The following is a 14,600-nucleotide window of genomic DNA, read 5'->3' on the forward strand; positions in this document are numbered from 1 at the left end:
CTTGAGTGAGATTGATGTTGGGATACTTAGCGGACATGTGAAACTGGGTTGCACTAGCCTTTGGTAAATCCATCACTTAATTTGTGTGTAAATAACTTTCTAAGTTCTCGGAGGTTCTAAAATAGATTGTTAACACTTTAATAATGTCCAAATCGGTTGCCAGCAATTTATAGCACTGTCCAGTCAAAAGCAATTAACTATGTAAACAGCAGTTCACTATAACATTGCAAGCTGTTACATAACTTCCAAGAATAAGAGACAATAAGAGGCCAATGTATATGAAATTAAGTGCCAGTGTTTTTTAAATGTAGATTGACTTGTTTTATTTATATACGCATACTTGAGGAAATATGCGTGAGAGTTAGTCAAAGTCATAATGTTTTAGAGTGGGTCCAGATTACACTAACCTCCTAACACCATTGGGTCATTCAGTCTAACATTAGTGACTTAAGTTTTTGTAATTTGAGGTATAATGTGTTATTTTTATGAAATGTAATCTAAACTCAGGTTCACCCAGTACAATTCCTTGGTTTTTTGCATGAACTAGTTTGTGTGGTGCAACCCATTTTAGTAATGCGTGAATCTTCCCTTGGTAAAGATTTGCCTTATGACTAGGCTAAGCTTGAACATATGACTGGCGGGAAGGGCCCAAGAAGGACCTCTATTGTTTGGTTGTGTAAAATGATGCTGTAGATCGGTCTGAAAATGTGACTGATGCGATCTGATGTCATGTCATAAAACAACATACACAAAACACTACTTGTCCATATATCAACAAAACAAGACATGGCATGGACTTGCATAGATAAATATAAAGATACCAATCCTAAAAATTTTATATACATTCACACTTCTGTCCCCTTTTTTCCATTTACTTAATGAGAGTTTTTACCCCTATTTTCAAAGCCTCTAATAGAGTCTTAGTGTCTAATCAGTAACAAACAGGTGATGAATGTTAGAAGTGATCAGATAATTACAGGTCTGTGTTGACTTATTAAATTCATTTGAGCTGTAGAGAATATATTTAGTCCTGAACTCTCTTATGCTTGAATTACTCCTTATCCTAGTTATGTGCAGAACTTACATAGATTCCAGGTATCTTATATTCATGATAGAAATGCAGCTTGCCATTAATATTTCATGCACACCCATTTTTAACCCAACCCTCATTAGCTATGTTTTGATGCACTTCACTTTATTCCCTCCTCCCCCTCTTCTCACACACCCAAACACATTAAACTTGATGGTATGCACTGGTTTAGAAACCATTCCCCTCACTTATTAAAATGAGACAATGTGTTTATGATTGCCCCCCCTCTGGTGTGTCTCTCCTCCCTTTGATCCGTCCTCTCTGCGTCAGCCTCAAATGTTAGATATTCAAATCTGGTTACATTTATTTTTGTTTCCTTTACAGGAGATGGGCACATCTGACAGACTGACTATTAGGTGTTATTATTTCCCCTTATTTCAGTAGACGCCTCTTCATACACTACACATAAACCTTATTTTGATTGAGTAGGTTACAACCATTGTCATGAAGCTTTTGAGGAAGGCGAGAATACAAATAGACAGATGCAGAATAAAAAAGTGTTGAAAGGGTTGTTTTTTAAAAAGCAACTCAGGTATAAAACAAACCACTCCTCACTCGGTCATCCTCCGTCTGTGACGCCCAGTCTTGTTCTCTCCGACTGCCAGTCCAACAGCTGCTCAGAAAAACAAGGGGTCGATTTTCAACCTCAAGCCTCTGACGCATGATGAGGTTGTCAACTGAACAGGCCGTTTTATTTATAAATCTTTCTGCAATGATACAAATGTGCGAATGCATCTCTCAATCTTCGACTGTCACCCGAATGAACGCATGACACAAAATAACCATACAAGAAGTCAAACATTTGTAAAGCCAGATCAATAACTTTAGAAAGCAATTTCAGAAAACTTTGACCAAGACCTAAGAGGCCTTTTTATTTTTTCATCGAGGTTGAGAAAGTTTCATAACGCTCCTCACTTATAGTTTTTTTTTTTTCCATTTAGATTTTTTTCCAGTCCCAGCCTTATTTTAGCATTATGACTTGATTTTCACAAAGCTGCAAAATCAGAGCATGGAAAGTGTCTCTTCATTTGACATTTAAAGGTTAATATTTAAAATAATTTAAAGAACTATTTACACCTAATTGCCCAAGCTGTCAACACTTGACCCAGAGCACTATGATTTTTCACAGTGTACGTTACACTAATATGTCTCTTTTATACCTAAAAGAGGCGTTGAACTGGGGGACAGCAGACTGAGGTGAACAGGTGATTAATTTTTCATGAGTTTGATATGACTGTTTCCTGCATTTTCCAGGAGAAAGTATGTGGTAATGCAACTTCAAACGAGATTACTAACCCTGCGTAGCAGTACGAGGTATGGAGAGGAGAGAAAAAGACAAGCTGCTTAGTCTTAGCGGGATTACAGCGTTGAATTGACCAAGAGCAACCGAGCCAATGGAACCCAGGTAGTTTAGGTTTGAGACTGTGTGTAAATAATGTTTTCAAACTCTGGTGGAGAAATGCTAAAATCTTCATTTATTTAACTTTTATTTTAACTTAAATTGAGTCAAAATAAAAAAACTAGAATCAGCTTATAATATATAAGTTTTTAATTGAAGTTCCCCCTAGTTCTCTAAAAAAAGCAAAATTCACAAAAACAAAAAAAAGAAAAAGAAAATAATATGCCCTATTGATATATATATATATATATATATATATATATATATATAAAATATAATATGAAAATAAAATTCCCTCAGTGTCGTACATGGCTGCACAGACAAAATATTATTGTTATTATTATTATTATTATTATTATTAATAAATAAAGAAATAGGCAATAGTGTTAGTTAATATTATCAAAAATCATCACTTGGGCAAATAATTTCTTTTAACTAGTCACCAGTTGCAATTTGATTGAGTTATTTTATGTTTTCATTATCCCTTTTTCTACATGTGCTATTTTATTCTATTATTCATTTACTAAAATTAGTATAATCATACATTAATTATCAATGTGCCAATTATTTTTTCAATTAATCAATTAATTATTTTGTCATGTAAAAAATAGTGAAAAGTTCCCATCAGAATTTCTTGTTTTCTCCGATCAACAGTTCAAACAGCTTTAATTCATCATCACATAAGACTTAGAAAGTGTTTGGGAATGTTTGGTAATTTTGCTTGTAAAATGACTCATACATTAATTAATTAACACAATTATCTATTAATTTTCTGTTGGTCAGTTAATCAATTAATAGAAAGAACATTACAAAAACCTTTGCATTCCCTGTGGCCTTTCTTTTTCTTTTTCCTTCTATAAAATGCAAAATCATTGTAAAGAATCTTCTCTGGCGTCATTAACACCATTTATTTTAGTGGTGATTTCAAATCAAAACTCAAAGGCAAATGAATGCATGCAGCCATAAAACAGTGCATTGCTGTGTAGCAGTCTGAATTCACTGACAATAGCAGCTGTTTGTGATCTGTGGAGGTAGACATCAGCTGTGGGTAAAGGGTATAACAAATTGAGGGGGACAAGTGGAACAAACCTGAGTGTTTATTTGTTGGTGTATGCTCGCCATGCTCTAAATTAGACATCACCGCTGTGTCTTGTCACCGGCACAATCCAAATGCGTTGTGGGCAAAAGAGATACTTAAATCCGATTTATTCGCTCTAACGTGATTTAAATGAGCCTCTTGGCTCGTCCGGACAGATTGACAGCATTGTCTTTATCGCCGCTTTGTTTTATTTTTGGCTGTTTACTCTGCCTCTCTGCTGTCATCTCACATGATGACTTTAAAGGAGCCTGCTTCAATCTTCCAAGATCTAGAGAGAATAAGCCTCCTTTTATGTTCTAAGTGCTTTATATGACGAATATGAAAAGGGATTCAAGGGAGGGATGACAAGTTTTGTGTCGCCCTGCTCCTCAGCTGCAAAGAGCTGCGCAGAGAGAAGTCAAACCTGCAATCTTATAACATGAGAACGTGAACAAACGTGAGCAAAGAGGTAAACCCCTCTGGTTCAGGATCTTGCTGGGTCAAAGTCATTTAATGCAATGTAATATACAAACAAAAGGCATTTCTGTAGAACAAGCCCTGTATCTTGGATGTAATGTAGTTTGTATACGCTTCAGTGTGAGTCTTTCTGTGCTGTTTGTGCCTCTTTATCAAAAAAAGACCGGTCAGTCCCACACTGGCTTCAGTTTTATTCACCCTGTCAATCTAAGGATATTTATGTATTTATTTTTTAAGACATAGCAAATCACCTTGATAAATTTCTTTTAATATTTCAAAAGGTCCTTGAATCTGTTTTCCAAAAAATCACCTCAGAGATAACGCATCTTTTCCTTCCTCTTGTCAGCTTAGTTGGACTGTTGGAAAAAAAAAGGAACAAAATCTATACAGCAGAATCAGACGTTGTGTGCTTTTTATTTAACACATTCCTCTTCCTTGTTAAAATGCCTACAAAGCGCCTACATTATCAACAATGCAATTTGACCACGACCGCTCATTGTGGGTCCGGATGTGTTATGCTATTAGCAGCTAATGTAACCTCGAGCTGCTACCACTGAAACAGGGACGATATCAGACACTGCAGCTCTCTGGAGTCACAAAAGCTTTATACAACTTTTTTCACATGTGCGCTAATACTCCCCAGGACCTGTAAACAGACTCTGAGTCACCCTACTGTTCCCCTGCTGCTAGTATTTATGCTAAGATAAGCCAATGACCTCATGGCTCTAGTCCCAGGTATCAATCGTCTCATCTAAGTCTCAGGAAGAAAGTGAAAAGAAATATTTCCATAAATGTCAAATTCCTCTTAAAGGAGCTATTTGTAAGTTTTGCTATTGCTACATAGCTAACATTAGCATTAACAGCTGTTTACTTACCACTCTAGAAGAAACGTGAGTTCAGCATCAGACTTCATTCCGTTACTCACCAAGAGTCTCCAGTGTTGGAAAGCAACCCTCTGGTTTTGTTTCTCGTTTCGATTACTTCTTTTCTTATACTGAAGTTTGTATGCTAACCGGCTAGCTCCAGTTTGGCAGGCCAGCCTCGTCATTTTCTGATACCGAGTCACAGTATCCAGTCTGCCCTGAATAATTAGCACTGCTCAGAGGACATTATAACCTGTTGTCTTGTAAAAGTAGCAATGACTGAAGCTCTTGGCAAGACTGATAAGTAAACAGCTGCTAATGCTAATGCTGGCTATGTAGCAATAGCAAGATTTAGCGCTTCATCTGGCACATAAGCAATATTGCCCTCACTGAAGAAGAGTGAGAAGCCTTGAAGTCAAATCTCCACTTAATCATGTGAGTTGGAGTTATTATTATTTTAGCAGCAAATGGTGTAAAAATAATGAGTAAAAACCTTGGTGATCACATAGAATGGTAGCTTGTGTTGTTCACACCTTCACACAAGCAACATCATCATCATCTCCACACGTGTCTTGAAAATGAATCCACGGGCAAGGCGGTCCAGCTGCTTCCTAACTGTGGTGGCAGATCTCGCAGCACTCCAGACAAAACTCGAGAAAGTCGATTGGCTCGCAGCAGGACTCGAACAGGACCGAGTGGCAGTGGGCGTGGCAGTTGAATTCCTCCACGGGCGCCTCCTGAACGGCCGAGCAGCAGCGGGCGCAGGCGTGGCAGCAGCAGGAGCAGATGGGGTGGAGACAGGAGTAGCAGGCCTCCAGCAGACCCAGGGACAGCAGGGAAAGCTCGCACGACAGGCACGCCAGCAGCAGGTTAAAACAGGTGTCTGTGGGCATCACAGCGAGGAAACAATGAGACGGAGAAGTGATTTAGCTTCAGGTATCATATCTGAGGTCATGAAAAGCTGTTGTATGTTCTAAAAGCCTGTCAGACACCATCAAAAATGGGGATTAACGACTCTATTAACCCCAAATTAATCTCTCACGTGTTTGTTTGTTGTGCCAAATGGAACTTGAAAGAGAAACTACTCTGCTGCAGTGATCAAGAGTGATTGTGTTTACTTAATAACAGAGGTTCGTTCAGTCCTCCAGGGAAAATAAAAAAGGCCATAGAGGCTGTCGGTGATGAACAACAACTAGGAAGAAGCTGTCACAAGATAATTGCTCTCCTAACCAAATTAGGTGCAGATGAAATTGCATACATTAACCTCGCCGGCGTGTTATTGTGCATCTCTCGCGATCCTAACCATGTATTATTACTCAGGTACCGTTTTCATCCTCACAAGGACCAGATAGTCAGTGAGCTCATGCAAATCAAGCTGTTTTATCCTGTTTACTCACGGAAGTAAATGAAAAGGAGACGGCAGAATTCCCTGGGGAGTGGGGTTCAGCATTTTCCTGCTTAACTGCTCGAATTATACACCCCCCACACATAACTTATGCTAATATCTGTGTGTAGATGAAGACGGAGCATTATCTGTGGCTACTGCATTGATTTAATGCGTCGCTTCATAGAGATAACATGAACACAATGATAAACAAAGAGTGGCCCCCCACACGCTTTGATAAAACTGGAAGGAAGTGCAGCAGTTGGAAAGTGTCCAAGGCAAACTTTGTAGAGCTCCATTTGTAAAGAAAGAAAAATCGCTTTTGGTGGTGACAGAAAAATCATCTCAATGCACATGTTTTTCTGTGCTCGCTAAAGATGAACGACTGACCAAATGTTTCAAATTGCTAATTATTTGAGAATTCTCATCTGAATTAAATAAAGTGCCTTAATTTCATGGAATTAAACTGAGAATAGACACAACAAGCATAGATCCATTTGGGAACTCCTTATCCATTGCATGGGAGACAGTTGTCTTCCACTGAAAACTTTGGGTAGAGAGAGAGATGTTGTTGGATCTTCAGAGGTATTTTACGTAATCTAACTGATGTCTATTGTCTCCCCAGAATCACAAACTGTTTGCCAGGTTCAAACTGTCATTTATATTCAACCTTTCCACAGACTGAGTTGACCACGACCTGACCCGGCTGCCACACAGTGTTTGAAATTGTTGAGTTTTAACTTAAGTTTCACCTCCAGAAAACTTTTTATCCTTTGACAGGAGACATCTATAAGATCACTGTTATATCCTCCGTCTTGAATCCTTTTGTCTTGTTATACCCAGGCATATGGCATATGGCAATGGCCCAAAAACGCATAAATCTCACGTTTGTCATCTTATTTGAGTTTTATTTTCAAGTGCGACTGGTCTCATTGCTGCCCCTTGTGGCTGAAGGGGGGAAAAGACGCCTTTTAAAACCGGTATGGTGCAGGTTCTCACCAGCTCTCAAATTTTCCCAGCCACAAAGGGCTGTAGGAAGTTGCCATACTTGAAAAAAATACTCGGAAAAGCCGCAAAAATTTGACTTTGGCTTTATTTGAAGTGTTTTTAAGCAGTTGTTGGTCTGACAAGTGAAAAGACTTAAAGGTCACATCAGTTTAATTTCTCAACTTCCGCTTAAGAACCACACACAGGCGCTTCACTAAGCTTTTCACTGAAAACCATCAAGCCGGGCAGCAAACAGACAATGACATTAAACCACTGTTCAACCAATCATTCAGCTCAAAGCTCAGTCAACAGGTCTGTACTGTCATACTGTCATTAATCCAGAGAAACATGAAAAAGCAGACAGGGAAAGGAAATATCATGTATTGATTGTACTGACTGTATTTACTTACTATCATTATTTATATACATGCGACAAATTATCATGATGCGTGAAGTCCTAATGTTGTACCTACCACTTAGTGTAGCTGCAGGTTGATGTGAGCTGGCCACACTGTCCCTGCTCCTGTTCCTCCTCCTGCCGCCGCTGCTGCTGCTGCTGCTGCTGCTGTGCACCAACAAGCTGGAGCCCTGCACTCGGCTCAGGCCGGGGGGAAGAGCGGGAAGAGGGTCTGGGACCGTGAGGTCACATCGTGGGCATGTAGGCTTCTGGGGGTCACACTGAGGCCTCTTCAGCCCTGCTGCCTCCTGTGAGGCAGGCAGAGGCTGGGCTGGGCACAAAGATTGAAATTATAATTACTGTAGAACAGGAATCAGGTGGAGACTCCTTAATGATAAAACTAGCACAAAGCAAATTCAAGCTCTGATCTAACATTCAAAATTAGAGTGCACACGGTGTTATGGACACACTCATGTATCGAACACAGATGCGAACAAGAAAGCCAAGAGTACATGTTAGTAAGGAGTCTGATGTTTGGTGTGAACATTTGTCAGTTAATAGACTTGTTAACAAGCTGATGAAACAATGAATCGTTACTTTCCTTCTCACTAACTCGTCTTCACTTTAACAAAGCTGATTTGTTTTACTGTTCATTTTGGTCACTGTGTTGTTTGTTGTTCAGGTCTGGGGGTTTCCACTTACTGCTGATGAGCTCAGTGGGGATGGCATTTCCTCTGCTAACAGGGTCACGTGCTGAAGGGATTTCCTGTGGCGATTTAAAAGACGCACCACCTTGAGACACATCAAAATAAAGTTCTGTTAGCTAACGAAAGATTCCTCGCTGACCACACATGAATAATAAAACCAGGACTTTTTTCCACTTGTTTTTATATATGCGTGTGTTTTGGAATTGAATATTAATCTATCAAATTAAATCTGTGCAGACTGATCCTCCCTTAAAGAGTTTTCTAACTCTTGCATGATTCGATAAGCTGTGTCATTGGGGAGTCTCAGTTTCCCATGATGCCCTCCCTGCTGTTTAAGGGGCTCTGGCACTTTTTCTGAATATAACGTTTTTCAGGGAAATACTGAAACCTCGCAGTATTTTTAGCAACTGTAGCAGCACAAAATATTATCCAATCGGTTGAAGCTTAAAACAAGTGGCCAGAGCAGCGGTGTGTATATATTTTAATAAAAGAATAGACTGGTCATTAGTACTAACCTTTAGTCTGGTTGCTCTCGTCTTCCTTCTCGTCCACAGGTAAATGGTCTCCAGGTAACATGTCTGACACTCATGACTGCTCAGGATCTCCGTTACACTTTGTTCACCCAGTCCCCTTCTTCATCCTCCTGCTTCTGTCCACAGCAAGAGGTCAGGAAACCTCCAGCAACACCCAACATGCCGGCCTGAGTCACCGCTCAGCAGACTGTGAGCTGTTAGTGTGTGTGTGTGTGTGTTTTGTTGTTGTTCGGGGGACTTAACAACACTCCCCTCCCCAGCAGATCTCTGGGTGGCCGCTGTGAACGTGCTGATCGCAGACCAGCAGAGACCGCTGAGGCCTGGATGTGTGACTCCAGGTTACCTTCTCTGTTCTGCTTTTAGTCACCTAACACAATGGAGACACATACCCCACAAGTGTGTTAGCTGAATACCGTATGGATGCAAGCTCTCTCGCCCTCTTATGCTCACACGCCCGTCAATGTTTTACACTACGAAAACCAAAAGAAAATGATCAGTTTCACATTATATGTATTTATTTTCAAGTTACATATTTATGAGCAACATTTCAAATAAACACAAATGAACAGAATCATTATTATATATAAGCTACATATCTTTGAACAAAATCTCACGGTCTTCTGTAGTGGATGGAGTTTGCAAACACCATCTCCGGCCTGATATCTAAATGAGGTGTTACCTTTTGACGCCCATTATCATGTGGTAAAATGTACGTAAAACACTATTGTTTAATATAAAGCGTAATATGAGAGCACAGTTGTTTGTTTTTCCCATGACTCCCTGCAGGCTCCAACAAAGCCCGTTGTGCCATGGTGGTTTATATGAGATTGTCATGTCACTTCATTTTTTTCTCCATGTAACTACAGCCTCACTCAGACACTAGTGCGGCTTTAGACCTTTATTCTTGTTTTCAAATGGTTCAGCTCAAGGGATTCGATCCCTAATTCAGAGTTTGTATTTCAACCTCCAAAATTAAAGACAGTGAGTGACATTGACTGTTTATCTTGGTATGTAAAAATATAATTTTCCCACAGACGAGGTCTTTTTGAGGAGACTGAACACGTTTGGCGACAGCATCATCGTCACACGCTGATGAAAAGACGAGCAGAGACCAGCCCTTTTCTGAGGGGCTGTTGACTAAGTGCTGTCAAAAGTGCTGCGTTGAAAAACATGTTGACTTGCCCGCCTCACGGTGAGTATATGGCACATCAAAGCAACACATAAGTGAAGCTGTTGAAGTTGTCTAGCGCCATGCTAACTTTCAGTCAGTAAACACGCTGCATGGAGAGGCAATCAGAGGAAAATGTCATCTAGTGGGCTGACAGCGAATCAAAGGAAGCCCTGAGAGGCAACAGCAAACCTAAAACGAACTCGTTATCAGCAAAGACAATTACTGACATTAGTCAAAACACGGAACTGAAAAATCTGAGGCCTTTGTTCTTTCATTTGGTTGTGAAGTCTACAGGAACGGCTTCTCCTCACAGTGTTCATCAGTGGATGAGACGATGCGATCCAGTTGGGACTGTTTGTCCATGAATTTCATTATTAATTGAATATTTTACACATTGACGTAGTAAATTAAACAGGAGAGTAAACCCCAACCTTATCTTAGTGATCATCAAGAGACAAACAACCATGAATATTAACAAAAACTGTGTAAAAAATGAATGGTTCAGAAAAACAAACTACCGTTCCCCCAAACCTTTTCATGCCAGAACATTATTTTGATCATAATCACTACAATGTACAGTACTTAGCATGAAATTGTGCATAGGTGTACATATGAGTGAATACACTTTATGTCAGTAACTACATATGACACACACTGCTAATGAAACATTCAGGATTACATGGAGGATTTCCACTGTGCCGTACAGTAAATCTAATGTAAATAGATTTTGAATGATCGACTAATATTTCAGTTTTTTTTTTATCATATCAGAAGTAAATGATCTGAAATGTAAATGCATTTACTCCCTGGTTGCTGATGAGATACGTGTTCAATAAAACATCATTTATATAAGACAACCAAAGGCCATCAATTATTCTACAACAGTCGAAAATCTGAAAAATGATTTTGATGCCATATGTTGGGAGTATTGATGAGCACCGAAGCTAAACAATGACCAAACAATGAGTAAACTGACCCTGCAAGATCTCCTTCAGGGATTGCAGAACTTGACACTACTAATGTATTTACTCAAGAAAAGTAATTTATTCTTTTCTTTCATAAAAAAGAAAAGAAAAGAAGAAGCTAAAAACAGCACATACAGTTTCGCAGGGTGCCTTAACTTTGCCAGATCAGTGGGAGCACACGGTTTTAAGTCTGTGAATAAACCGGTAGATAACTGAGGGCAAAATTTAACAGTGTAAAACATTTAAATTAGTCCAATTAGTGTAATTTACCACAAGTTTCATAGTAATAAAGTAAACATTAAGCCGGTTTACATATATTTATTTCATTTGAATGAGATACGGTGGACATACAACAACAGACAAACACATGTTTATACATAACAGATTGTTGTATGTGCTCAGCACCTGCTCTGACGGGCTTATAAAAGAGGACGGCACAGCGTTGCTTATTTTCTGAAACAAAAGCATATAAAACCCACTTCATCAGAAAGAATCTTCACATATATACAGTACGTAACAATACATTTCTATGTACAGAGGAAACCAAGAGGAGGAACAGCACAGGCTGTACAGGTTTTTAACTGTTTCCATGACGAACACAACATCTTTTTTGTAACAATGGGGTTCACCCTCGTTATGCTTTACTCCGTTACTTGTAGACAATCACAACAAATAAGCAAAACATTCATTTTCTACATCATAACTAATTATTTTGTCAATCATTTACTTTGGCCTTGAAATATATTTACTTAAAACATTAAAAATGAGAGGATTTGAAAAAGAAAAACATATTTCCCCCAAACTATCAGATGCTCATTGTGTACACTCTTATATATCACTTGACTTTTAACGTTTATGCTTGTCGTGATGAAATTTTCTCCTTTGCAAAAGAGATTCGAACATCATTATCTGAGTAAAAGAAAATGTTGAAATATAGAGGATCAAATATGACTGGACTTTAGCACTAATAAATCATTTAAAGCTCACATCTTACAGTCAGAAATGTAATCTCTTTGACCTATAAATTAGAATATGTAAAAAAAAAAGGTGGTATTGATTTAAAACCACAAGTGTTGCTATATTCCACTTTCCTTTTGTTTCCTTTGTGTGAAAAAGTGGAGACATTTAGTCACTGACAGACACATTTTTAATGTATATGAAGATATGAACCATACGATAATAAATAATCAAAATTCCAAATAGCTCAGTGTATATGTTTAATTGATCAAATATTTAATACTGACTCTGGTGAGAATTTCAGGCCACCTGGCACCACATGGAGACACATAAATGAAGTCACAACGGTACTGCATGTACTGTAAACTGGCCTACGTCCCTGAATGCTCAATGAAGGCTCGCTTGACTGCACTATCATTATTTATAGTCTGAGACCAATCCAGTGTTAGGGGTCATTCAAGGTCGAACAAGTGCTCTTCATCATTTTCAGTCACGTCACTCTGCAGAGCGGCTGGTGTCGGTGGTTTTTGCTGTTTCAGATTCATCACTTCGTCTTTGAGGAAAAGAGACCTGCAAGAGGCGAAAAACAAAGACGTTTCAATCCATTATTGATACACATCGGTCATTTCATTGATCTTTGGAGTTCACTATAAACACAACTGACTGCTGGACTTGTAAAGAAATGTTTTGGTCGCTGTGGCCGTTTGTTGCGTTGCTCTCCTGTATCTGACTCCGGGGGTTTCTGCTCACATTCTCCTTCTTGAATCCCGGCAGCGACGCCTCGGCCAGTGCCATCTACAAAGATGGATAAAAAAAAAATCAAACTATCACAACCAGCTCAGGCTCCTTTCATATCAAGAAGCTGCACTCAAACAACATGCGCTCACCTGTAAGCTGGCGTTCAGAGCGGTCCCGAAAGCGAGGTTCGAGGACACATTTTTGATCAGCGATGGACTTCTGAGGAATAAGAAAGGTTACAGAATTTCAAAATAGACATAATGCATGTCTAATTCACGGCAAGCAAATCAATGACTTGTATATATTCCACAAACCACAACATGGTAAACAGCAATAGTTTGAGGCAAGGTCAGTTATGATGATAAATAATTCTTTGGAATGATTGATCAGGACAAGGCCTCGTATTAGTGCCTGTCACGATACTTATTCCGGTCGTATCTATCAGTCATTTATTGAGGACTATAATAAAAAAAAAAAAACTAACACGAGCAGTGCTGTAGATGCACTATGGAATCAATTCAGGCCTATTCTGTAGACGGGGAGAACACAGGACAGAGCGGTGCACAGAACCACCAATGCATTTTTAATTGATGTCAGTCAGTGGGCTCCAGGCTTTTCTACCCTGTACACAAAGGTCAATTAAAACATCTTAATTTTTGTTAATTAAATTCAAGGTGTAAAAATGACTTAAAGAGGGTTAGTATTAAATTTGATCTATGGCAGACAGGGCCGAGTATATACTGGATCTGTCCAGTGTTTCATTCAGTTTTATGAGTGCTATATATTTTACAATAACAAGGATTTATTTGTATTTTAATTAATGATCCATGTTAAAACCCAGAAGATGACATGGAGTAATTTATGTTTTTGGAAGTACTAAAAATGTTTTAAATATCGTCATATTTGAACAGAAATACACACAGACACCCTGATAACAGCGCTGTGACAAACAGGAAGTCATCTGCTGTACCCTGTGATCTTCTGAGATCTCCTCCTCTGGTACTCCAGCTCGTCCACCGTCCACACGGCACCTTTCACATTCTCCACACGCACGAAACACTTGTGCAGGCTCAGGTTGTGGCGCACCGCGTTCTGATCCAGAGAAAATCAGAGTGAAGGAGCTGTTAAGGAGTACATGCTGCATACATCAGGTGTGACACACACTCTGGGATCACACAGTTAATTATCTGCGGGTGCAATACCTTCCAAGTGGCAGCGTTGCGTCTGAAATAAGCGAACGTCCGTGTGAACCAGTTGTAGATCTCGTTGAGCGTCAGCTGCATGTCTGATGCTTCCATAATAGCCTGCAAATGGAGAGGGAATAAAAAACTGTAGCACATTACAGGATCAAATTAAAGCCCTGACTGTTTCACCTCTAATCCAAGGAATGAGGGGAAAGTCTTACTCTCATAACACTGAAGCAATCGTTTTATTTTTTTACTTTTTATATTACCTATTGTAGGATTAAAGCCATTAACCTTCTAACTGACACGTGTAGACTGAAATGTGGGGTTATTTTCATGATCAGTTTCTCTGGAATTTATTTTATTGATTAATTAAATGTTTGATTTACACAATGTTAGCCCAAACAGATCTATTTAATATTCTTTTTTTTTTTGTCCAATCAGCACACACTTAAAGATATTCAGTGTCCTATCACAGAGCACTAAGAGAACCAGCAAATATTCATATTTAAGAAGCTGGAACCAGGAGAGTTTGTCATTTTTGCTTGAAAAATGACCAAACTTATTAAAGATTTAAGCTGTAGATAGTTAATTTCAATGAATGAGCTCACATGGGAATCATCGAACCCACAGAAAACGCAGCAGAACAAGAGGTCATTTTTCAGCAAGA

General features: G+C 39.0%; 1 protein-coding gene across 1 annotated transcript; it reads right to left on the reverse strand.

Moving 5' to 3' along the window:
• Positions 1 to 4,439: 4,439 nt before the first annotated feature.
• On the reverse strand, positions 4,440 to 9,128 carry LOC111650421 (uncharacterized). The gene is made up of 4 exons (XM_023400322.2): positions 8,898 to 9,128; positions 8,378 to 8,467; positions 7,752 to 8,006; positions 4,440 to 5,790 (listed from the first exon to the last, which is right to left on the reverse strand). The coding sequence occupies exons 1-4, from the start codon at positions 8,956 to 8,958 to the stop codon at positions 5,519 to 5,521; spliced, it is 678 nt and encodes a 225-aa protein (XP_023256090.1). The 5' UTR covers positions 8,959 to 9,128; the 3' UTR covers positions 4,440 to 5,518.
• Positions 9,129 to 14,600: the final 5,472 nt, after the last annotated feature.

This window comes from Seriola lalandi, unplaced genomic scaffold, assembly GCF_002814215.2.
Source record: "Seriola lalandi dorsalis isolate HSWRI2012SDOR001 ecotype SW California unplaced genomic scaffold, Sedor1 jcf7180002052274, whole genome shotgun sequence".
NCBI lineage: Eukaryota > Metazoa > Chordata > Actinopteri > Carangiformes > Carangidae > Seriola > Seriola lalandi.